General features: G+C 43.9%; 1 protein-coding gene across 1 annotated transcript; it reads left to right on the top strand.

Moving 5' to 3' along the window:
• On the top strand, positions 1–25,455 carry LOC140365201 (dnaJ homolog subfamily C member 11-like). Its single transcript, XM_072451482.1, has 16 exons — positions 1–133; positions 2,629–2,758; positions 3,185–3,258; positions 3,334–3,435; positions 3,766–3,897; positions 6,632–6,754; positions 7,079–7,152; positions 7,992–8,181; positions 8,516–8,601; positions 8,695–8,811; positions 8,945–9,100; positions 11,308–11,377; positions 11,462–11,519; positions 19,989–20,128; positions 20,650–20,779; positions 21,853–25,455. Exons 1-16 carry the CDS (start codon positions 59–61, stop codon positions 21,876–21,878), a joined length of 1,683 nt encoding a protein of 560 aa, XP_072307583.1. The 5' UTR covers positions 1–58; the 3' UTR covers positions 21,879–25,455.
• The last annotated feature ends 1,733 nt before the right edge of the window (positions 25,456–27,188 follow it).

Below are 27,188 nucleotides of genomic sequence, written 5' to 3'. Positions count from 1 at the left end.
GCCAATCAGCTCAGAGGACGGCGGTTGCGTGGGCGGGGCTTGGGGGGCGGACGCAAACATGGCGACGTCCTTAGAAGATGTTGAGGAGCCGAAAAACCAGGATTATTACTCACTTTTGAACGTCGGGAAAGAGGTACGAAGTGCGGCGTGACGCGGGAAATGTCGGCCTCGCCGCGGGCTTCAAACTGTCCGTGTTTGCGTCGCGCTTCTGGAGGAATTACGCGACGAAGTTGGGAAAATCTCAGCTTCTCCGAGTCCGGTTCAGAATCAGCCACCGTTAGCTTCAATCAGACTAAAGCTGCACTTTTATATGAATATGCTGTTTTAAATATCAGCCATTTGAGTAGAAACTCGTGATTAATAATGACAATGGTGATGACTAACAGTTTTATAATCAGTGTCGCGAGTGTCACTCACAAATAAATATGCTATTTTCAGGTGATATTTATTGAACTGAAGTCATTTTCTGCAAAGTACTGCATTTCGAACAGTAAAAGTACCATTATATAAATATCCTCCAATGCAAGAATACGTAGCTCAGTCAAATTATTAAATTACTTTGATATTGAAATTGACTAAGTTGGTCTTTTGCCGTCCAATAATGGGAGAAAATAAGTTAGAATGAGTAAATTGGAAACAGAATGTGGTATATTTATTACTACCTCAACGAAATTAAAACAAAACTGCAGATGCGGTTAACAAACACTAAAATGTTTTAAAGTCACGACGATAAACTAATGTTATGTTAATGTTTAGAACTGCAGCTAACATTTATTTCAGTCATCGACGACAAGGGCGCAATTATTACTATTGTACGTTGAGACTTTAAAGTATATTTCAGACCAAATAAAGGTTGAAAAATGGTAGTGGTATTGCCAAGACCCTCGCGATACGATACGTATCCCGATACATTTTTGAAAAAAGGGTCTTAAAAATTTACCAAATGAGTATTTTTTTATTCTGCGAAGCACTAATTTATAAATCCATTCTGCTCTAATAACTTCATACATCTAACCAACTGATCCAAATAGAAATATAAAGAACACATTCTAGTGTTGCATGTTTCTTGCCAAACAATTGGCCTGGTCTGAACATGCTGCAGCAGCATCTTCTGCACAGATCAGCTTCTGATCAGGTCCACAGCTCCTTCTCCCCTCGGCCCAGAGGAGCTTCTCATCAGGTCCACAGCTCCTTCTCCCCTCGGTCCAGAGGAGCTTCTGATCAGGTCCACAGCTCCTTCTCCCCTCGGCCCAGAGGAGCTTCTCATCAGGTCCACAGCTCCTTCTCCCCTCGGCCCAGAGGAGCTTCTGATCAGGTCCACAGCTCCTTCTCCCCTCGACCCAGAGGAGCTTCTGATCAGGTCCACAGCTCCTTCTTCCCTCGGCCCAGAGGAGCTTCTGATCAGGTCCACAGCTCCTTCTCCCCTCGGCCCAGAGGAGCTTCTGATCAGGTCCACAGCTCCTTCTCACCTCGGCCCAGAGGAGCTTCTGATCAGGTCCACAGCTCCTTCTTCCCTCGGCCCAGAGGAGCTTCTGATCAGGTCCACAGCTCCTTCTCCCCTCGGCCCAGAGGAGCTTCTCATCAGGTCCACAGCTCCTTCTCCCCTCGGCCCAGAGGAGCTTCTGATCAGGTCCACAGCTCCTTCTCCCCTCGACCCAGAGGAGCTTCTGATCCGGTCCACAGCTCCTTCTTCCCTCGGCCCAGAGGAGTTTCTGATCAGGTCCACAGCTCCTTCTCTTCTCGCTGTCGCACGCTCTTAATATTTGTTGGACCTTTAGCTTTGATCTCCAACTCGCATTCATATTCTTCTGCAATATTAACAGATGTATTTCCCTCCAGTGTGTCGTTATTCCTCACACAGATCTTCAGTGTGTCGTTATTCCTCACACAGATCTTCAGTGTGTCGTTATTCCTCACAGATCTTCAGTGTGTCGTTATTCCTCACACAGATCTTCAGTGTGTCGTTATTCCTCACAGATCTTCAGTGTGTCGTTATTCCTCACACAGCTCTTCAGTGTGTCGTTATTCCTCACACAGCTCTTCAGTGTGTCGTTATTCCTCACACAGATCTTCAGTGTGTCGTTATTCCTCACACAGCTCTTCAGTGTGTCGTTATTCCTCACACAGATCTTCAGTGTGTCGTTATTCCTCACACAGCTCTTCAGTGTGTCGTTATTCCTCACACAGATCTTCAGTGTGTCGTTATTCCTCACACAGCTCTTCAGTGTGTCGTTATTCCTCACACAGATCTTCAGTGTGTCGTTATTCCTCACACAGCTCTTCAGTGTGTCGTTATTCCTCACACAGCTCTTCAATGTGTCGTTATTCCTCACACAGATCTTCAGTGTGTCGTTATTCCTCACAGATCTTCAGTGTGTCGTTATTCCTCACACAGATCTTCAGTGTGTCGTTATTCCTCACACAGATCTTCAGTGTGTCGTTATTCCTTGGGTTTGATTTATTCATTCATTTCAGCGAGAGTGCATATTAATGAACTTTTCTGTAAATATGCCAGAATTAGCTTTGACTTAGAAGTTATAAATATATACTCTAGTTACATCATAAGACGCCGACCCGCCAATCATCCGCGCACAGACGCACAAACAAGCAGATTTCTCTCCTCTCCAGGCGACTCTGGAGGAGCTGAAGGCCTCGTACCGCAGACTGTGCATGCTCTACCACCCGGACAAGCACCGCGACGCCGAGCTGAAGCGCCAGGCCGAGCAGCTCTTCAACCAGGTGCAGCAGGCGTTCACAGGTACAGAAACGCTGCATGAGTGCGACCGCGCGCCAGGGAAATGCGACCGCGGGGCAGGGAAATGCGACCGCGCCCCAGGGAAATGCGGCCGCGCCCCAGGGAAATGCGACCGCGCCCCAGGGAAATGCCACAGCGCGCCAGGGAAATGCCACCGCGCCCCAGGGAAATGCAACTATTGAAATGTTCTAAACGGACTCACAATCAGATTTTTGTTGCCACAGAGAGTTTAATATTTTGTTTGTGTCGCTCGTTCTGTTGTTGTTTTTATGTAGATCAAAGTACAAACCTGTGAGTGTTGTTCAAACATGGAACTTCACAATATTTAAATGATATTGTTAATCATAATTAACGGCCTTGAGGATCGGTCCTGCAGTGCTCGTCGGGCTCAGGTCAGATTAAACCTTGCTCAAAGTCTTCTTTCCTCAGTCCTCAGCGATGATCACGCCAGAGCCATTTACGACCTCTTTGGGAAGAAAGGTCTGGAAGTGGACGGATGGGAGGTGAGGTCAGAGAAACGGCGAGTGTCCGTCCAGCGGCTCGCCTTGTGTTTCTCAAACCATGATCTGTGTTTTCAGGTGGTGGAAAGGAAAAGAACTCCGGCGGAAATCCGTGAGGAATATGAACGACTCCAGAGGGAGAGAGAAGAGCGGCGGCTGCAGCAGAGGACCAACCCCAAGGTCTGCTTGTTCTCTGTGTGTTCTCTCCGTGTTCTCTCCGTGTTCTCTGTGTGTTCTCTCCGTGTTCTCGGTGTTCTCTCTGCTTGTTCTCTGCGTGTTCTCTGACCTCCCGAGTGTTCTCTGACCATCTGCGTGTTCTCTGACCTCCCGTGTGTTCTCTGACCATCTGCGTGTTCTCTGTGTGTTCTCTACGTGTTCTCTGACCATCTGCGTGTTCTCTGACCTCCCGTGTGTTCTCTGACCATCTGCGTGTTCTCGGTGTGTTCTCTACGTGTTCTCTGACCTGCTGCGTGTTCTCTGACCTTCTCTATCGTCCTCCCTCGTCGTCAGGGAACCATCAGTGTCGGAGTGGACGCCACAGACCTGTTTGATCGTTTCGATGAGGACGACTTCGAGGAGGCGCCGAGCAGCGGTTTCCCTCACATCGAGATCAACAAGATGCACATTTCACAATCGATAGAGGTAAAAACACCAGGCACTGACTGAGAAGGGAAAAGAAACAACACACAGAACAAAAAGGAACTAACGTGAACATTTTAGAAGCAAACCCATTTTTATTTTAGTCTATAACACTCCTCACACATGTGTAATCCCTCATTCGTCCAGGAGGGGTCCAGTGTAGAAAAAGATTCAGTTGTATCATCTGGACTCTGTTTTTTTTTTAAAAACAAAACGTTTCGACTCTCATCCAAGAGTCATTCTCAATGTGCGAATCAAGACCGGGAACTCAGATATTTATCCTACTCTGAGTAAGCCCCGCCCAACTGGGATAAAAGTTTTTGGTTTCACCAGAAACTAAAACTATTTGTTTACTATCAGCTTCATATTGTAACCTGGCTCACGCTTTCACCTCCATGTCTATTTAAGGACGGATTTTATTTTTTAACAAAAAAAATAAAAACTGTAAAATAGAAACTATAGATTTAACCTTCAGGTCGTTTATAATGGAGTTTTGAATCCCTGGAGAGGTCGACGCCCAGAGCATTCTGATGCTAATCAGTTACACTCCCCTGGGTAAGCCCCGCCCACCGGGTGGAGGATGAATATCTGAGTTCCCGGTCTTGATTCACAGATTGAGAATGACTCTTGGATGAGAGTCGAAACATATCGTTCTTTCCTAAAAAACAGAGTCCACTCCTCTCACTCCTCTCTCATACCTCTCTCACTCCTCTGTTACTCCTCTGTTACTCCTCTCTCACTCCTCTCTCACACCTCTGTTACTCCTCTGTTACTCCTCTCTCACTCCTCTCACTCCTCTCTCACTCCTCTGTTACTCCTCTGTTACTCCTCTCTCACTCCTCTCTCACACCTCTGTTACTCCTCTGTTACTCCTCTCTCACTCCTCTCACTCCTCTCTCACTCCTCTGTTACTCCTCTGTTACTCCTCTCTCTCCTCTCTCACTCCTCTCTCACACCTCTGTTACTCCTGTTACTCCTCTCTCACTCCTCTCTCACACCTCTGTTACTCCTGTTACTCCTCTCTCACTCCTCTCACTCCTCTCTCACTCCTCTGTTACTCCTCTGTTACTCCTCTCTCACTCCTCTCTCACACCTCTGTTACTCCTCTGTTACTCCTCTCTCACTCCTCTCACTCCTCTCTCACTCCTCTGTTACTCCTCTGTTACTCCTCTCTCTCCTCTCTCACTCCTCTCTCACACCTCTGTTACTCCTGTTACTCCTCTCTCACTCCTCTGTTACTCCTCTCTCACTCCTCTCTCACTCCTCTGTTACTCCTCTGTTACTCCTCTCTCACTCCTCTGTTACTCCTCTCACTCCTCTCTCACTCTCCTCTCACTCCTCTCTCACTCCTCTCTCACTCCTCTCTCACTCCTCTCTCACTCTCCTCTCACTCCTCTCTCACTCCTCTCTCACTCCTCTCTCACACTCCTCTCTCACTCCTCTCTCACTCTCCTCTCACTCTCCTCTCACTCCTCTCTCACTCCTCTCTCACTCTCCTCTCACTCCTCTCTCACTCCTCTCTCACTCCTCTCTCACTCCTCTCACTCCTCTCTCACTCCTCTCTCACTCTCCTCTCACTCCTCTCTCACTCCTCTCTCACTCTCCTCTCACTCCTCTCTCACTCCTCTGTTACTCCTCTCTCACTCCTCTCTCACTCCTCTGTTACTCCTCTGTTACTCCTCTCACTCCTCTCTCACTCTCCTCTCACTCCTCTCTCACTCCTCTCTCACTCCTCTCTCACTCTCCTCTCACTCTCCTCTCACTCCTCTCTCACTCCTCTCTCACTCCTCTCTCACTCCTCTCACTCCTCTCTCACTCCTCTCTCACTCCTCTCTCACTCCTCTCTCACTCCTCTCTCACTCTCCTCTCACTCTCCTCTCACTCCTCTCTCACTCCTCTCACTCCTCTCACTCCTCTCTCACTCCTCTCTCACTCCTCTCTCACTCCTCTCACTCCTCTCTCACTCCTCTCTCACTCCTCTCTCACTCTCCTCTCACTCCTCTCTCACTCCTCTCTCACTCCTCTCTCACTCTCCTCTCACTCTCCTCTCACTCTCCTCTCACTCTCCTCTCACTCCTCTCTCACTCCTCTCTCACTCCTCTCTCACTCCTCTCACTCCTCTCTCACTCCTCTCTCACTCTCCTCTCACTCCTCTCTCACTCCTCTCTCACTCCTCTCTCACTCCTCTGTTACTCCTCTCTCACTCCTCTGTTACTCCTCTGTTACTCCTCTCACTCCTCTCTCACTCCTCTCTCACTCTCCTCTCACTCTCCTCTCACTCCTCTCTCACTCCTCTCTCACTCTCCTCTCACTCCTCTCTCACTCCTCTCTCACTCCTCTCACTCCACTCTCACTCCTCTCTCACTCCTCTCTCACTCCTCTCTCACTCTCCTCTCACTCCTCTCTCACTCTCCTCTCACTCCTCTCTCACTCCTCTCTCACTCCTCTCTCACTCTCCTCTCACTCCTCTCTCACTCCTCTCTCACTCCTCTCTCACTCTCCTCTCACTCTCCTCTCACTCCTCTCTCACTCCTCTCTCACTCTCCTCTCACTCCTCTCTCACTCCTCTCACTCCTCTCTCACTCCTCTCTCACTCCTCTCTCACTCTCCTCTCACTCCTCTCACTCTCCTCTCACTCCTCTCTCACTCCTCTCTCACTCCTCTCTCACTCTCCTCTCACTCCTCTCTCACTCCTCTCACTCCTCTCTCACTCCTCTCTCCTGTTCTCCGTCCTCAGGCTCCTCTGACGAACGCCGACACGGCCGTTCTCGCCGGCTCGCTCTCCACTCACAACGGAAATGGCGGTGGAAACATCAACGTGACGGTCCGGCGCGTTACATCAGTGCGAGGCTGGGGCGAGGTGGGACGCCGCTGCCGCTGGGGGGGAAACACACAGATAAAACGCTCACAAAGGCGAAGAAGAGGGAGCTTTGCAAAGTTTCACAACATCTCAGAATATATTATCAAGTTGACGGCAAAATGTTACAGAAAAAGCACTAAAACCAGGATAAAATTAAGGTTTAATGAATTCAGCAGCGACAATCCAACCAAAGACGTTAAATATGCGCCTTTATTATTATTCAAACTACATTAGGACAAAACAGTGAAGAATTAGAACAACGATAAGGGCTAAACGATGTCTAATCTGAATGTTTTGTTTCTTCTCTTTTCCGTGCGTTTGCAGGTGGAGTTTGGGGCCGGGGACATTCTCGGGCCCCTTGTCGGGTTTAAGATGTTCAGGAACATCACACAAAGATGGTGAGTCTTCTCGTTAAAGCCGCAGACGACCAGCGGAACGTCTCCTCCTTTACTCCCGTTCGACAGATCAAAGGGAACATGGAGATCCCGGGCGTTTCAAACGTTAAGGAAAAACTCAGTGTGGGCTGCAGGTCTCCGCCTCCCTCACATGTCTCCGCCTCCCTCACATGTCTCCGCCTCCCTCACATGTCTCCACCTCCCTCACATGTCTCCGCCTCCCTCACATGTCTCCGCTTCCCTCACATGTCTCCGTCTCTCTCAGATGTCTCCGTCTCTCTCACATGTCTCCGCCTCTCTCACACGTCTCCCCCTCTCTCACACGTCTCCGCCTCTCTCACACGTCTCCGCCTCTCTCACACGTCTCCGCCTCTCTCACACGTCTCCTCCTCTCTCACACGTCTCCGCCTCTCTCACACGTCTCCGCCTCTCTCACACGTCTCCGCCTCTCTCACACGTCTCCGCCTCTCTCACACGTCTCCTCCTCTCTCACACGTCTCCGCCTCTCTCACACGTCTCCGCCTCTCTCACACGTCTCCGCCTCTCCCACATGTCTCCGCCTCCCTCACACGTCTCCGCCTCTCTCTCCCTTTCTCACACGTCTCCGCCTCTCTCACACGTCTCCGCCTCTCCCACATGTCTCCGCCTCCCTCACACGTCTCCGCCTCTCTCTCCCTCTCTCACATGTCTCCGCCTCTCTCACACGTCTCCGCCTCTCTCACACGTCTCCGCCTCTCTCACATGTCTCCCCCTCTCTCACACGTCTCCGCCTCTCTCACACGTCTCCGCCTCCCTCACATGTCTCCGCCTCGCTCACTTGTCTCCCCCTCTCTCCCCCACAGTTGGGCGACGGCTCAGTGTGGGCTGCAGTTCTCCCCTCGCGGCCTCAAACCCTCGTGTTCGATGATGACGGCGCGGCACTTGGACGACCACACAATGGGTTACCTGCAGTGGCGCTGGGGCCCTCACAGCGCCATGACGACCAGCCTCGTGCGTGACACCAAGTCCACCCACCTCACCGTCGCCCTGCAGGTGAGGTCGACTAATCATGATTATTCTGATCGGAATCCTATGTGATCAAAATGTCCAAAAAGAGTCTAAACATCTATGCAGTCACCATATTTCAACCTTTATTTGGTTCAAAATGTATATTGCTCACCATGGACACAGGCAGAACATGCAAACACACAGAACTCTGCAGACAGTGTCATAGTGACTTGTTATGACACGTATTTCCCCGTGTTCCCGTCCTGTGTTCCCGTCCCGTGTTCCCGTCCCGTGTTCCCGTCCCGTGTTCCCGTCCCGTGTTCCCGTCCCGTGTTCCCGTCCCGTGTTCCCGTCCCGTGTTCCTGTCCCGTGTGTTCAGTTGGGGGTCCCTCTCTCGTACCTCATGCTGAGTTACCAGTACAAGTTCCAGGACGAAGACCAGACCAAAGTCAAAGGCTCTCTCAAGTACGTCTAATACACATGAATATCGTACACTTTGGAGTAGTGTTGTGCGTATTCACCTTTGCTGTTTGTCCCTCCCGTCTCGTGTCTCCTCAGGACTGGCTGGTTCGGCACGGTCGTGGAGTACGGCGCCGAGAGGAAGATCAGTCGACACAGCGTTTTATCGGCCACTGTGAGCGTCGGAGTCCCACAAGGAGTCACCCTCAAAATCAAGTACGACCAGTGTGTTTCCATGGCAACGTCCCGGCGCTGGAAATATCACATTTTGGCTCTTGACGAAGCGAGTGCCGTGTGTGTCAGAGTTTGTTATTTGCGTGTAACGTCGCCTCTCTGTCGCCCCCTGCAGACTGTCCCGGGCCTCGCAGACCTTCCTGTTCCCGGTTCACCTCACGGATCAGCTGCTTCCCTCTGCCGTGTTCTACGCCACAGCGGGACCTCTGCTCTTTTACCTCGCCATGCACCGACTCGTCATCATCCCCTTCACACAGGCGCAGAAGGAACAGTTAGTCAATTTATTTATGTTCAGAACACAGAAGGAACAGTCAGTCACATGATTCATGTTCAAATACAGCAGGAACAGTCAGTCACATGATTCATGTTCAAATACAGAAGGAACAGTCAGTCACATTATTTATGTTCAAATACAGCAGGAACAGTCAGTCACATTATTTATGTTCAAATACAGAAGGAACAGTCAGTCACATTATTTATGTTCAAATACAGAAGGAACAGTCAGTCACATTATTTATGTTCAAATACAGAAGGAACAGTCAGTCACATGATTCATGTTCAGAACACAGAAGGAACAGTCAGTCACATTATTTATGTTCAAATACAGCAGGAACAGTCAGTCACATTATTTATGTTCAAATACAGCAGGAACAGTCAGTCACATGATTCATGTTCAGAACACAGAAGGAACAGTCTGTCACATTATTTATGTTCAAATACAGCAGGAACAGTCAGTCACATTATTTATGTTCAAATACAGAAGGAACAGTCAGTCACATTATTTATGTTCAAATACAGAAGGAACAGTCAGTCACATTATTTATGTTCAAATACAGCAGGAACAGTCAGTCACATTATTTATGTTCAAATACAGAAGGAACAGTCAGTCACATTTTTTATGTTCAAATACAGCAGGAACAGTCAGTCACATTATTTATGTTCAAATACAGAAGGAACAGTCAGTCACATTATTTATGTTCAAATACAGCAGGAATAGTCAGTCACATTATTTATGTTCAAATACAGAAGGAACAGTCAGTCACATTATTTATGTTCAAATACAGCAGGAACAGTCAGTCACATTATTTATGTTCAAATACAGCAGGAACAGTCAGTCACATTATTTATGTTCAAATACAGAAGGAACAGTCAGTTTAGCCATTTAAAATGTCCAAACTAAAGAGAATGATCCACAGACGTTTTAGATCAGGGGTCCCCAACCTTTTTTGCACCACGGACCGGAATAATGTAGGTTTTTTTTTTCACGGACTGGTGTGCCAGGTTATGTCGCGGTCAGGTTAACTTGCGCGGAAGTGGGCGGTGCTTGGGCTTCCATTCGATTCAGCTCAGAAGGCGAAATGTTCTCTAAAGACGCATCTGTACATTATTAAATGTACCATACCAAAAGATCCAAATTGGAGTAACATAACGTACAGTTACACGTGTCTTCACTGTTCTTCTGACTGGTGGAAGCTCATCAGAGAAATATGGCAAAAATAAGTGCATAAAAATTACAACTCACCACACGCAGAATTAGCGGGGGCCCTGCGCGTGTTTCTATGCAATGAGATGGTCCCATCTAGGACTGATGGAGACAATGACGCCCATAATGTGTTTAAGTCCAGTCTGCTCCGTAGTTTTGTCTTGTTGCCTTCACGGCGCGGAAAGTAGTGCTCAGACTCTTGTAAAAGTAAAAACAGGTGATCGCGCAGCAGTTGCAGAATTCTGGCCCAGGAGACGTGTCCAAAATCCCCGCTGTCTCCTCCTCTGCTCCTCGTCTGCTCCTCGTCTGCTCCTCGTCTGCTCCTCGTCTGCTCCTCGTCTGCTCCTCGTCTGCTCCTCGTCTGCTCCTCGTCTGCTCCTCACTTGGCCTTTTCCCCTTTGCAAAAATGCTTTCCAAAGACTTTTGTTTTTTACTCATTTTTACGAGCTTTTCGCTACTTTTGGGCAGCGCGTATCACTTATAATGCACGTATCAGTTATATTATCACGCAGGACAAGAGCAGAGATATAATATTCTTGCCATTATATTTAATGGATTTCATTGGCAATTTCCTTTAAGGCTTTTCATTATATATCCACAGACGAGCTTATAAGCGTGTTATGAGGGACAGGTGAAAGTTACGTCAGAGAATATGCTGTCACTGATAGATTATATGGCCCGGTAGCAAACGAGTTGCGGACCGGTACCGGTCCCTGGCCCGGTGGTTGGGGACCCCTGTTTTAGATGATCAAATATCTCAGGCCAAAGCATAAAACGTCTTTAAAGTGTGTTTTCATCTGTTCTAAAACATACAAATGCTAAACATGTTAAACGGCCAAAAGAGACCAAAGTAAGGCTCGATATCTGCACTTTAACGTCACTGAAGTGTGTAAAATGTTGCACTGGGAATCGCGGCGTCACCATAACAACCATAAATCACAGATCGCAGAGCTCTGGCCGTGGCTCCTCGTCGTTCACAGTGTTTGTGTTTTCAGAGATCTGGAGCTTCAGAGGATCAACTCGGCCACAGACATCGCCAAGAAGAAGCAGGAGGCGGAGTCGGCCGTGAGTCCAACAGGAAACGCACACGTTTTTCATAATGTGAGGAATTGTTTTCAGTCCCTGGTTTGGCTCTTGGTGTTTTGACAGGTTTTGCTAATGCAGGAGTCGGTGAAGAGGATCTTAGACACAGAGGAGTCCAAAATGGGTGAGGAATTTAAACAACAACAACTCCTCCCAATCCACAGAATGTCAAAACAAATTCAAATTTTGCTGCCGACTGTGAAACGTGCGAAGTGTGATGATGCAACGCTCTTTGCATGAGAATGAGCCGTGTCGGCGCGGGCGAAGACGCAGCGTTTTCGAGGATAAAACGTGTCCACGCGGGCGAAGAAGCAGCATTTTCGAGGATGCAACAGTTTGAGATGTTTACAATGTGTTGCGTGATTTCAAGAGTCAAAAAAGCTGAATGTTCTGCTGAACTCAGAATGTTTTTCCTTCACTTTTCTTAGATTTGTCAAGTTTCATTTACACACACACATGTTTATCATTTACATGTTTATCCTTTACATACACACATGTTTATCCTTTACATGTTTATCATTTACATACACACACATGTTTATCATTTACATGTTTATCCTTTACACACACACGTTTATCATTTACATTTTTATCATTTACATACACACACATATTTATCATTTGCATGTTTATCATTTACACACACACATGTTTATCATTTACATGTTTATCATTTACATACACAAACATGTTTATCATTTACATGTTTATCATTTACATGTTTATCCTTTACACACACACGTTTATCATTTACATTTTTATCATTTACATACACACACATATTTATCATTTGCATGTTTATCATTTACACACACACATGTTTATCATTTACATGTTTATCATTTACATACACAAACATGTTTATCATTTACATGTTTATCATTTACATGTTTATCCTTTACACACACACGTTTATCATTTACATTTTTATCATTTACATACACACACATATTTATCATTTGCATGTTTATCATTTACACACAAACATGTTTATCATTTACATGTTTATCATTTACATACACAAACATGTTTATCATTTACATACACACATGTTTATCATTTACTTACACACCTGTTTATCATTTACACACATGTTTATCATTTACACACACACATGTTTATCATAAGATAAGATAAGATATTCCTTTATTGTCCCACATGGGGAAATTTCATTGGTGCAACGCAGGTAGATACAGAGGTAGATACAGAAGAACAGATCACTTATAGGAAGTCTGAAAAACACTTTCAGTAGAAGATCTCCTATAAATAAATAAAAACTCCCATAGACAAATAAATAAATAAATACCATTGCATGTGATCACGACAGTAATTGCACATGAATATGTGTCACGACAGCACATAGATTGCACATGAATTTCACAGTAATTGCACATGAATTCCAACAGCAATTGCACATACGACAGAATTGCACATCAGTATTAGGTTAGGTCAGTATTGCGACGGGATAACGTGACGATCTCCGGGTAAGACGACAGTTCTCCGCAGTTTCATGAGTTCCTCCTTTGTGGAAACACGGTACGAGCCGGGGGGCGGGGCCGGAGCCGGGGGGCGGGGCCGGAGCCAAGACACATCGCCACGACACGACGAAAACACTCAATCCAGCCGAATAAAGTCAAAACAAGTTAATTTAAAGCGATTCCAGTGCGTGTCCCGATCGTTCGTGAAGTTCCTCTTTCATATAAACGTGTATATAAACGTGTACCGACGACACGCCGTACTTTAGCGCGGCCGGAGGGCGCGGGGGGGGCTGGTGGGCTCGCTCGGAGCTAGCTCACGTCACAACAACACAACGAACGCAACGAAAAACGCTCAAATCCAGCCGAAAAAAGTCAAAAACAGTTGAAATTAAAAAACTATTCCAGCGCGTGTCCCTATCGTACAGTAAAATAGAAAAAATATACTAACTATATTTACAAAATATAGGAGATAAAGCACATTAAGTGTGAGAAAGAAGAGAGAGCGTTTACACCGGGCTGCCAGCTGTACCATCGCCTTATGACGACTTATCATTTACATACACACATGTTTATCATGATTATCATTTACATACACACATGTTTATCATGATTATCATTTACATACACACATGTTTATCATTTACTTACATACACATGTTTATCATTTACATACACACCTGTTTATCATTTACACACATGTTTATCATTTACATGTTTATCATTTACATACACACATGTTTATCCTTTACATGTTTATCATTTACACACACACATGTTTATCATTTACACACACACACACATGTTTATCATTTACACACACACATGTTTATCATTTACATACACACATGTTTATCATGATTATCATTTACATACACACATGTTTATCATGATTATCATTTACATACACACATGTTTATCATTTACTTACATACACATGTTTATCATTTACATACACACCTGTTTATCATTTACACACATGTTTATCATTTACATGTTTATCATTTACATACACACATGTTTATCCTTTACATGTTTATCATTTACACACACACATGTTTATCATTTACACACACACACACATGTTTATCATTTACACACACACATGTTTATCATTTACACACACACATGTTTATCATTTACATACACACACATATATAACGTTTGGTGAGGTTCAGGGCTAGTGAGGCGCGACTCTTTCAGAGTCAGATTTACAAACATGACTGAACCAAAAGAACTCCTTAAACAGGTCGTTCTGGACCAAAACGAGGAGAAGCTGCAGGAGACTTGCATTCATTGCTCTACAGTCCCACTAGCTCCGCCCTTAGTCTCGAAGTAAAAAAAGCTTACATATTCTGATAGGCTCTGCAGTTTTGTGTCATCAAAATGTTGGGACATTTCACAAAGTTTGTGCAATCCACTAAATATGTCGGTGTAATCCCTCATTCGTCCAGGCGTGTTCCATAGTAGAAAAAGCTTCAGTTGTAGTCATCTGGACTCAGTTTGAAAAAATAGACGTTTCGACTCTCATCCAAGAGTCATTGTCAATAAAAGAATTTAGATCGAGAACTCCGATATTAATACTGTTCTGTGGTAAGACCCGCCCATTGGGAGGAGCCTTCCTGAAGTAGAAAGAGTTGTTTGTTTCAACAGAAACTCCCCCCTTGTATCTACCGAGCTAGCCTATTCAGAATTTTAATGGGCTATTAGAATCCTCTTTGTCTTTGTGAGACCCTGGCTCAACCACCCTGAGTACCTGATTAGCATCTAAATGTCCTGGTCCTGGTCCTCTACCTTTCCAGGGGTTCAGTATACCATTATAGATACCAGGGAGATTGAATCTGAGCCCTCCATTTCTGTTTAAAGAAGGTCTTTCTTTTTTAACAAAAATAGCTTCCTTGACTCCTCTTTCAAACCATCTTTTCTCCTGCTTAAAACCTTCACCTCACCGTCTTCAAACGAGTGATTAGAGGCTTCAAGATGGAGATGCACGGCGCTCTGTGGTCCTGAACTTGTATTTCTTCTGTGCTGATAAAGCCTCTTGTGTAGAGGCTGTTTCGTCTCACCTATGTACCGTTCTTTACAGCTTTCTTCACTGCATTGGATCGAATAAACTACATTGCTCTGTTTTTGAGTCGGCAAGTTGTCCTTAGGGTGAACCAGTTTTTGTCTTAAAGTGTTTCCTGGTTTAAAATAAACAGGGACTTCGTGTTGTCTAAAAATTCTCTGCAGTTTTTCCGACAGGCCAGACACATAAGGGATAGAAACACCCTTCCTTCTCTGTTCAGTTTCCCGGGAAACTGAACAGTCAGGGTGGTTGAGCCAGGGTCTCACAAAGACAAAGAGGATTCTAATAGGCCATTAAGATTCTGAATAGGCTAGCTCGGTAGATACAAGGGGGGAGTTTCTGTTGAAACAAACAACTCTTTCTACTTCAGGAAGGCTCCGCCCAATGGGCGGGTCTTACCACAGAACAGTATTAATATCGGAGTTCTCGATCTAAATTCTTTTATTGACAATGACTCTTGGATGAGAGTCGAAACGTCTATTTTTTCAAACTGAGTCCAGATGACTACAACTGAAGTTTTTTCTACTACAATCCACTAAAGTTTAAACCAAGGAAAGCTCGCTCACCAAAATGATCAAACCTGACTTTAATCTGACACTGATGTTATCAAAAATGTTACAGAACCATTGCCTTTGTTCATCTCTGACATAACTCATCCCAAAACAAACTAGACTGAGCAATCTATAAGTTTAAAAAGTTGAACACGAAAAAAAACATTCGAGACAAGCAGCAGTTGATCCCACTATCTCTTGTTCTCTAGGTGTGTCACTAACCGCTAGGCCGAGGGTTCTGTAAATGGTGCCAGCGTTTTTAGACGTATCACTCCGTCTGAAGCAACCCGTTCCCTCGGTGTAGGTTTCCTTTAGTTATAACTTCATGCTTTGATTGAAAATCCAGATTTGCGAAACGTTTTAACTTGGAAATGTAATCGTCCAGATTCTACATACACAATAATAATAATGAAGATAGAGCGCCCTCTTCATACATTATTGAGAATATTGAAGCACAGAGCACATGGTCAGGGGTTTTTATTTGTTGTACACTGAGGGAGAGAGTGACACATCATTTGCATTGCACCAGCTCAGTTTGTGTGTGCGCGCTCCAGAGGCATCTGAACATTCTTATTTGACAAAATATTGTTCGATATTGGATTCAAACGGAAAGGGGGTTTATAATACATACCAGATGACAAAATATTTATATTTATTTTATTTTATATATACATTTCCCCCCCAAGATTGACAGGTGAGGCACTGCCTCCCCTGAATGCACGTCCCTGCACATATGTAACATTTACATACATATGTAACATGTACACACATATGTAACATGTACATAGGTCATACATATGTAACATGTACATAGGTCATACATATGTAACATGTATATAGGTCATACACTCATACACATGTAACATGTACATAGGTCATACATATGTAACATGTACATAGGTCATACATATGTAACATGTATATAGGTCATACACTCATACACATGTAACATGTACATAGGTCATACATATGTAACATGTATATAGGTCATACACTCATACACATGTAACATGTACATAGGTCACACATGTAACATGTACATAGGTCATACACATGTAACATGTACATAGGCAATACATATGTAACATGTACATAGGCCATACACATGTAACATGCACATAGGTCATACACATGTAACATGCACATAGGTCATACACATGTAACATGTACATAGGTCATACACATGTAACATGTACATAGGTCATACATATGTAACATGTATATAGGTCATACACTCATACACATGTAACATGTACATAGGTCACACATGTAACATGTACATAGGTCATACATATGTAACATGTACATAGGTCATACATATGTAACATGTATATAGGTCATACACTCATACACATGTAACATGTACATAGGTCATACATATGTAACATGTATATAGGTCATACACTCATACACATGTAACATGTACATAGGTCATACATATGTAACATGTATATAGGTCATACACTCATACACATGTAACATGTACATAGGTCACACATGTAACATGTACATAGGTCATACACATGTAACATGTACATAGGCAATACATATGTAACATGTACATAGGCCATACACATGTAACATGCACATAGGTCATACACATGTAACATGCACATAGGTCATACACATGTAACATGTACATAGGTCATACACATGTAACATGTACATAGGTCATACATATGTAACATGTATATAGGTCATACACTCATACACATGTAACATGTACATAGGTCACACATGTAACATGTACATAGGTCATACACATGTAACATGTACATAGGCAATACATATGTAACATGTACATAGGTCATACACATGTAACATGCACATAGGTCATACACATGTAACATGCACATAGGTCATACACATGTAACATGTACATAGGTCATACACATGTAACATGTACATAGGTCATACACATGTAACATGCACATAGGCCATACACATGTAACATGTACATAGGTCATACACATGTAACATGTACATAGGTCACACACATGTTACATGTACATAGGTCATACATATGTAACATGTACATATGTCACACATATGTTACATGTACATAGGTCATACACGTGTAACATGTACATAGGTCACACACATGTTACATGTACATAGGTCATACACATGTAACATGTACATAGGTCACACATATGTTACATGTACATAGGTCATACATATGTAACATGTACATAGGTCACACACATGTTACATGTACATAGGTCATACATATGTAACATGTACATATGTCACACATATGTTACATGTACATAGGTCATACACATGTAACATGTACATAGGTCATACATATGTAACATGTACATATGTCACACACATGTAACATGTACATAGGTCATACACATGTAACATGTACATAGGCAATACATATGTAACATGTACATAGGCCATACACATGTAACATGCACATAGGTCATACACATGTAACATGCACATAGGTCATACACATGTAACATGTACATAGGTCATACACATGTAACATGTACATAGGTCATACATATGTAACATGTATATAGGTCATACACTCATACACATGTAACATGTACATAGGTCACACATGTAACATGTACATAGGTCATACACATGTAACATGTACATAGGCAATACATATGTAACATGTACATAGGTCATACACATGTAACATGCACATAGGTCATACACATGTAACATGTACATAGGTCATACACATGTAACATGCACATAGGCCATACACATGTAACATGTACATAGGTCATACACATGTAACATGTACATAGGTCACACACATGTTACATGTACATAGGTCATACATATGTAACATGTACATATGTCACACATATGTTACATGTACATAGGTCATACACGTGTAACATGTACATAGGTCACACACATGTTACATGTACATAGGTCATACATATGTAACATGTACATATGTCACACATATGTTACATGTACATAGGTCATACATATGTAACATGTACATATGTCACACATATGTTACTTGTACATAGGTCATACATATGTAACATGTACATATGTCACACATATGTTACATGTACATAGGTCATACATATGTAACATGTACATAGGTCACACACATGTTACATGTACATAGGTCATACATATGTAACATGTACATAGGTCACACACATGTTACATGTACATAGGTCATACATATGTAACATGTACATATGTCACACATATGTTACATGTACATAGGTCATACACATGTAACATGTACATAGGTCATACATATGTAACATGTACATATGTCACACACATGTAACATGTACATAGGTCATACACATGTAACATGTACATAGGCAATACATATGTAACATGTACATAGGCCATACACATGTAACATGCACATAGGTCATACACATGTAACATGTACATAGGTCATACACATGTAACATGTACATAGGTCATACATATGTAACATGTATATAGGTCATACACTCATACACATGTAACATGTACATAGGTCACACATGTAACATGTACATAGGTCACACATGTAACATGTACATAGGTCATACACATGTAACATGTACATAGGCAATACATATGTAACATGTACATAGGTCATACACATGTAACATGCACATAGGTCATACACATGTAACATGCACATAGGTCATACACATGTAACATGCACATAGGTCATACACATGTAACATGTACATAGGTCATACACATGTAACATGCACATAGGTCATACACATGTAACATGCACATAGGCCATACACATGTAACATGTACATAGGTCACACACATGTTACATGTACATAGGTCATACATATGTAACATGTACATATGTCACACATATGTTACATGTACATAGGTCATACACGTGTAACATGTACATAGGTCACACACGTGTTACATGTACATAGGTCATACATATGTAACATGTACATATGTCACACATATGTTACATGTACATAGGTCATACATATGTAACATGTACATAGGTCACACACATGTTACATGTACATAGGTCATACATATGTAACATGTACATATGTCACACATATGTTACATGTACATAGGTCATACATATGTAACATGTACATATGTCACACATGTTACATGTACATAGGTCATACATATGTAACATGTACATAGGTCACACACATGTTACATGTACATAGGTCATACATATGTAACATGTACATAGGTCACACACATGTTACATGTACATAGGTCATACATATGTAACATGTACATATGTCACACATATGTTACATGTACATAGGTCATACACATGTAACATGTACATAGGTCATACATATGTAACATGTACATATGTCACACACATGTTACATGTACATAGGTCATACATATGTAACATGTACATATGTCACACATATGTTACATGTACATAGGTCATACATATGTAACATGTACATATGTCACACATATGTTACATGTACATAGGTCATACACATGTAACATGTACATAGGTCACACGTGACGGGTGTGGTCTTCTGCTCCAGGGCTGATCATACTGAACGCCTGGTACGGGAAGTTTGTGTCTGATCTGAGTCAGAAAGAGAAGAACAAAGTGATCGACGTCACGGTTCCTCTGCAGTGTCTGGTCAAAGACTCCAAACTCATCCTGACCGAGGCCTCCAAGGTAACTATGGAGACCGAGTCCTGGTCCTGGTCCTGGTCCTGGTCCTGGTGCTGGTCCTGGTCTCAGTCCTGGTCCTGGTCCTGGTCTCAGTCCTGGTCCTGGTCCTGGTCTCAGTCCTGGTGCTAGTCCTGGTCCTGGTCTCAGTCCTGGTCTCAGTCCTGGTCCTGGTCTCGGTCTCAGTCCTGGTCCTGGTTTCGGTCCTGGTCCTGGTGCTAGTCCTGGTCCTGGTCTCAGTCCTGGTCCTGGTCTCAGTCCTGGTCCTGGTCTCAGTCCTGGTCCTGGTCCTGGTGCTAGTCCTGGTCCTGGTCTCAGTCCTGGTCCTGGTCCTGGTCTCAGTCCTGGTCCTGGTCTCAGTCCTGGTCCTGGTCCTGGTCCTGGTCCTGGTCCTGGTCCTGGTCTCAGTCCTGGTCCTGGTCTCAGTCCTGGTCCTGGTCCTGGTCCTGGTCTCAGTCCTGGTCCTGGTCTCAGTCCTGGTCCTGGTCCTGGTCCTGGTCCTGGTCTCAGTCCTGGTCTCTCCTCAGGCTGGTCTTCCTGGCTTCTATGATCCGTGTGTTGCTGAGGAGAAGAGTCTGAAGCTGCTGTATCAGTTCAGAGGAGTCATGCACCAGGTGCTGTGCTCAGACACCGAGGCCCTCAGGATCCCCAGACAATGTGAGAACCTCCTGCTCCTCCTCCTCGTACCTCCTGCTCCTCTTACTCCTGCTCTTCCTGCTCCTCGTACCTCGTGCTCCTCCTACTCCTGCTCCTCGTACCTCCTGCTCCTCGTACCTCCTGCTCCTCTTCTTACCTCCTACTCCTGCTCCTCCTTCTCCTTGTACCTCCTGCTCCTCCTGTTCCTCGTAGCTCCTGCTCCTGGTACCTCCTGCTCCTCGTACCTCCTGCTCCTCCTCGTACCTCCTGCTCCTGCTGCTTCTCCTGCTCCTCATACCTCCTCCTCGTACCTCCTGCTCCTCGTACCTCCTGCTCCTCGTGCCTCCTCCTCCTCGTACCTTCTGCTCCTCCTGTTCCTCGTAGCTCCTGCTCCTGGTACCTCCTGCTCCTCGTACCTCCTGCTCCTCCTCGTACCTCCTGCTCCTGCTGCTTCTCCTGCTCCTCATACCTCCTCCTCGTACCTCCTGCTCCTCGTACCTCCTGCTCCTCGTGCCTCCTGCTCCTCGTACCTCCTGCTCCTCCTCGTACCTCCTGCTGCTTCTCCTGCTCCTCATACCTCCTCCTCGTACCTCCTGCTCCTCGTACCTCCTGCTCCTCGTGCCTCCTGCTCCTCGTACCTCCTGCTCCTGCTGCTCCTCGTACCTCCTGCTCCTCCTCGTACCTCCTGCTCCTCCTCGTACCTCCTGCTCCTCCTGCTCCTCGTACGTCCTGCTCCTCCTCCTCCTGCTCCTCCTCCTCCGGCTCCTCATACCTCCAGCTCCTCCTTGCGTCGTACAGAACCAAACGTAGAACTTTCCTCACATTAGCTGCATTTAAAGAACAGAATCTTGAGCAACAATTAATTAATCCAGGATTATTGTGATTAGTCGACAACAAATTAATCATATTTTGATCATTTGATCATATTTTGATCTTAATTATTATCTGGATTTGACAGAATCTGAAACCTTTTAGAACAAAGATTGTGGCATTATAATACTCTTTATTCATAAACAGTCTGTATCTAGAAGCCTTTTTACATCTTTATTTGACATGTACAGTAACAGTAAGTTAACCCGCTCTTGTCTTCTCAGCTCACAGAATCGAGGCGTCGTCATAGAAACCACTTTTCCTGCTGCACAAACTTTAAAAACGCTCCTCGCAGACGTTCTACAAGGAACATTCATTTATATTTGTGTTAGAAAGATGCAGATGTGAGGCTTCGTGAGGCTTCATGAAGATTTGTGATGATTCATGAGGCTTCGTCAAGATTTGTGAGGCTTCCTGAAGATTTGTGATGATTCGTGAGGATTCATGAGGATTCGTGAGGATTCATGAGGCTTCGTGAAGATACGTGAGGCTTCGTGAAGATTTGTGAGGATTTGTGAAGATTCGTGTGGCTTCCTGAAGATTTGTGATGATTCGTGAGGATTCATGAGGCTTCCTGAAGATACGTGAGGCTTCTTGAGGCTTTGTGAGGCTTCATGAAGAATCGTGAGACTTCGTGAGGCTTCGTAAAGCTTTGCAAAGGGTTGTGAGGCTTCTTGAAGCATTGTGAGGCTTCAAGAAGAGTCGTGAGGCTTCGAGAAGAGTCGTGAGGCTTCGAGAAGAGTCGTGAGGCTTCGAGAAGAGTCGTGAGGCTTCATGATGATTTGTGAGGCTTCGCGAGGGTTCTTGAGGCTTTGTGTCGTTCTGGTGTCTTCTAGGTAAAAAGGACGACCTTTTATCCTCAACAGTAAAACTGAGGTTCTGTGCCGTGTTACTGTTTTAAACATACTTCACGTTTATCGTCACGTGACAAAACCACTCGTGTATTTATTGTTTCGTGAAATCTTCTTTAAATGTGTTTTGCCTTGAATATTATTTGAAGAGTTTCGCCTGAAGGAGACACTTTTTTATCAGGCACAACTTTATCTATAAAGGCGCTCCACGTAATTTTGGATTGAACAGGACAGGAAACATTAAAGTCGTGAGGCCAAACACAAGTGGCAACAAGCCACGCCCAATAAAACATTTAAAGGGCCCATGACGATACTCTAATTCTGACTTTATTTGGTGTATTTATACCTTTCGTACATATAAATTATAGTTTTACACCAATCAAGCAGGTATTTGTGGAGAAAACGTTGAAAAATCTGTAGTAAATGACAGCAAGTGACATCACACCAGGGACACTCATACAGGAAGTGACATCACACCAGGGACACTCATACAGGAAGTGACATCACACCAGGGACACTCATACAGGAAGTGACATCACACCAGGGACACTCATACAGGAAGTGACATCACACCAGGGACACTCATACAGGAAGTGACATCACACCAGGGACACTCATACAGGAAGTGACGTCACACCAGGGACACTCGTTTCTGTCAAAGTTTATGTTGAATTTACACAAAAGAAACAACTTTTTTGACTCTTTAAACGTTAATTCAACAAAATAAAGTCGCTCTTGTGTATTTTATTTGTCAAATTAAAATAATGGTGACATTAGATACGTTTTGGCCCAGTGGTTGCTGGGTAATTTCCTAGTGTGATGTCATCAATTACAAACAGGAAGTGGAATTATAAACCTAAAAAATGTGCTTTCCTGGGATAACATTTTTATAATTTTGGCAAAATTTAAATACATAAAACTTAACTGTGTTTTAGTTCAATGAGTGGTCCGACCTGTAGGGGGCGCTTTAAATCAGAACTCACTTATTTTACGCTCTAAAGCTCAGATTTTGTTGTTTTACATAAAAGTAACAACAACAAATGTAAAGAAAATGTGCTCACGACGAATACTGAGCCCAAAACACGTTGTTCCAGCTTTTAATTACGTGTTATTAAACAATTAGAATTAATAAAGACGCAGATTTACTCAGTGTATTGTAAATTAACCCGATATTTTAGCCTAAGTCTAATTTAGCAAAGTAAATCTAGTTCGTTGTCAAAATGAAAACTGTGATTTCAGTCGGACTAAACCAAGACTTTGTCCCATTTAAGTCGTCTAACATTTGTGCCTAATAAAGTGGCCGCTTGGTTAACTCTAAAACTCTAAATGTCTGCACTTTAATTTTAATGAAATGTCTGAAACTCTGGCTCAAATATCCATCTGTGATACTACAAAGTTTAAAGGGAAAGAACGTTTTTGCACTAACTTTACTTTTGTCCCTTTGTTTTTCCCCTGAACGAAAACATGAATCAGCCAAAACATTACGACCACCACAAGGTCACGTCCAGAAAAGTACCAATTTTTGCATTTTTCCTTTAAACAATGAATTCGATATTCCAGTTTTGCATCACCTCAAAACAGTATTCACAAAGTGTAGAAAAAGATTCAGTTGTTTCATCTGGACTCTCATCCAAGAGTCATTCTCAATCTGTGAATCAAGACCGGGAACTCAGATATTTATCCTACTCTGAGTAGGCCCTGCCCCCCGGACGGGACCACCTGATGAAAAGGTGTTTTTGGTTTCACCAGAAACTAACCCTCTTTGTTTCCTCTCAGTCCTTTAATGGGTTATCAGCCTCCTATTGTCCCTGGCTCACTCTCTCCCCTCCCTGTGTAACTGATTAGCATCAGAATGCTCTGGGAGTCGACCTTTCCAGGGATTCAAAATTCCATTATAAACAACCTGAAGGTTGAATCTTAAACCACAGTTTCTATTTAATGATGGTCTTTCTTTTTTAACACAGATTGCCTCTTTAACTCTTTCAAAGCATCTTTTGTCCTGCTCAGAATCTTCTCCTCACTGTCTTTGATAGAGTGGTTTGTGTCTTTAAGATGAAGATGCACGACGCTCTGTGGTCCTGAACTCCAGTGTCTTCTGCTGATAAAGCCTCTTGTGCCATGGCTCTTTAGTCTCACTATGTGGCGCTCTTTACAACTGCATTGGACAGACTGAACTACATTGCTCTGTTTTTGTGTTGCATCTTGATTTTAGGATGAACTAGTCTTAAAGTGTTTTCTGGAGCCCGGTTGGGCAGGGCCTACTCAGAGTAGGATAAATATGTGAGTTCCAGGTCTTGATTCACAGATTAAGAATGAAACGGAGTCCAGATGATGCAACCTAATCTTTTTCTATAATGGAACACTCCTGGACGAATGAGGGATTACACCGACCGTATTCACAAAGTATGAGATTATCTGCATTACAGTGAACCCTCGTTTATCGCGGGGGTTACGTTCCAAAAAGAACCCGCAATAGGCGAAATCCGTGAAGTAGAAACCTTTATTTTTTTTGTTATTATACAATGAAATACTCCATAAAACATTGAAGCTCACACGCGCGCTCTCACCGGCCTCGCAATCTTCAATTTGGCAAGCGGTTTTACGTACGTGTACATATTAATCCATAACGTTATTGACACACAGGTAGAGAAGACGCGGAGAGACAGTTTAGCCAATCAGAATGCAGAACACAATGCATGATGCAAATCCGAGAAGCAGCGAGACCGCGAAAAGTGACCCGCGATATAGCGAGGGATCACTGTATAATATATTACCCTTCGCTTTAGTCCTGGTTTATTCCGGGTTTAGATCTGGTTTAGACCTGGTTTGGACCTGGTTTAGTCCTGGTTTAGACCTGGTTGAGGATGGAGCTGTGGTTTTAATGTTTTGGCTGATCTCAGAACAGTGTTCTTCATTATAAATTGTGTAAATGTTGCTGTTTATTCTGTAAAAGCTTCAATAAAACCATAAGAGCCGTTTGTGTTTGTGTTCTGTAGTTTAAAAAGACTTCCCAGTGCGTCTGGGACTCCTCAGGGCTGCCCTCTGTCACCGCTTCTGTTCATTGTTTTTATGGACAGAATTTCTAGGCCCACTCAGGGGTCGGAGGGCGCGGTCGGGGTCGGAAGGCTCCATCAAACCCGGACCTGCAACATGCACTGGGACGGTTTGAGCCGAGTGTGAAGCGGCTGGGATGAGAATCAGCACCTCCAAATCTGAGGCCATGGTTCTCGACCAGAAAAAAGTGTCTTGCCCTCTCCGGGTCGGTGGGGAGTCCTTGCCCCAAGTGGAGGAGTTCAAGTATCTGGGGGTCTTGTTCAGGCGTGAGGGAAGGATGGAGCGTGAGATTGACAGTTGGATTGGTGCAGCAGCTGCAGTGATGCAGTCGCTGCATCGACTGTTGTGGTGAAGAAGGAGCTGAGTCATGAGCTTTGGGTGATGACCAGAGGACAAGATCGCAGATACAAGGGGTCAGTTCAGTCACACAGGAGGAGCTTGGAGTAGAGCCGCTGCTCCTCCAGCTGAGGTGGCTTGGGCATCTGTTCTGGAGGTGTTCTTGTCCCACCGGGACACGCTGGAGGGACTCTCTGTGGCCTGAAGGAGCGGGAGAAAGTGTCTGGGGAGAGGAAAGTCTGTCCCCCACGACCCGGATAAGCGGAAGATGAATGGACTGATGGATAGAACCTGTGGTAAACATTGAACACAGTTTTACTTCCGTTAAGTCGCAGTTTGTGAAGAAATGTTGAAAAACAATAGTTTAAAATGACGGGAAGTCGAGCTGAATCCCTCTGTGATGTCATCAGTGTGCGACACAGAGACAGTTTAAACCGTGGTTGGACTAAATAAAGGTGTTTTATGGTGTTATTATATTATAGTGTGTCAGATCAGAACTGTTGTCATTTATGTGGAGTTTGGTTCTTTACAGTCTGGTTGCTAGGTAACAGCTGTGGAATCACCTCTACCTGTGTCATATTTGTGCTTGTGTCCAACCAGGAAGTAAAAACTTTACGCAAACGGAGGTGTCAACCTTTAACACCTGAGCGTAAAAGAACAAGTGTAAAACCTTTTACTCCATCATTATTCATTCACAAAAAGAAACTGGACTTAAACAGATGCAAAGTCCGATATTGTCACAAACTAAAACTCATAACTCAAGTTTCTGCAGATTTACACAGATAAACTCATGATTCAAACTGTTCCAGATCCGTCCCTTTGACAGTATTTGTTCTAAAAGTCTTTCATAAACAGTTTAATTTTCAGTGTAAATCATAGAATTTCAGCGTTTGGAGGTTTAAAGTGTTCTGGTTTGTTGACTATAACTTGAAAATGTGATTTCTCTTTGACTTTCACACACATTTGAAAGACTTTGGACTAGACGTGCTGGACTAAACTTATATTTGAATTCTCTCATGTTCTTAGAATTCTTGTTTTTTTATGTAAACAAATATAAAAAATAAAATGTAACTGCTCTTAATGCTTTTTTTTTTGGTCTTACACGTGTTGCCTCAGACCTCAATATGAAGGCCAAGTAAGGAGTTTATACAGAGCTCTATAGAAGACTATGTACTTTAATACTTTAGAACTTACACTGTCGTCACCAAAATGAATGAACTGCAGTAAAATGGTAACTCTTTATTTACAATAGTTTCACAGAAACAGTTTGTACCACAGTTAGACCAGGGCCAGGGGCCAGGGCCAGGACCAAGGCCAGG

The sequence above is a fragment of the Eucyclogobius newberryi genome, unplaced genomic scaffold (assembly GCF_026437365.1).
Source record: "Eucyclogobius newberryi isolate DKJ021-1_F unplaced genomic scaffold, fEucNew1.0.hap1 SCAF_19, whole genome shotgun sequence".
Lineage (NCBI taxonomy): Eukaryota > Metazoa > Chordata > Actinopteri > Gobiiformes > Gobiidae > Eucyclogobius > Eucyclogobius newberryi.
This window is presented reverse-complemented; position numbering and strand designations above follow the sequence as displayed.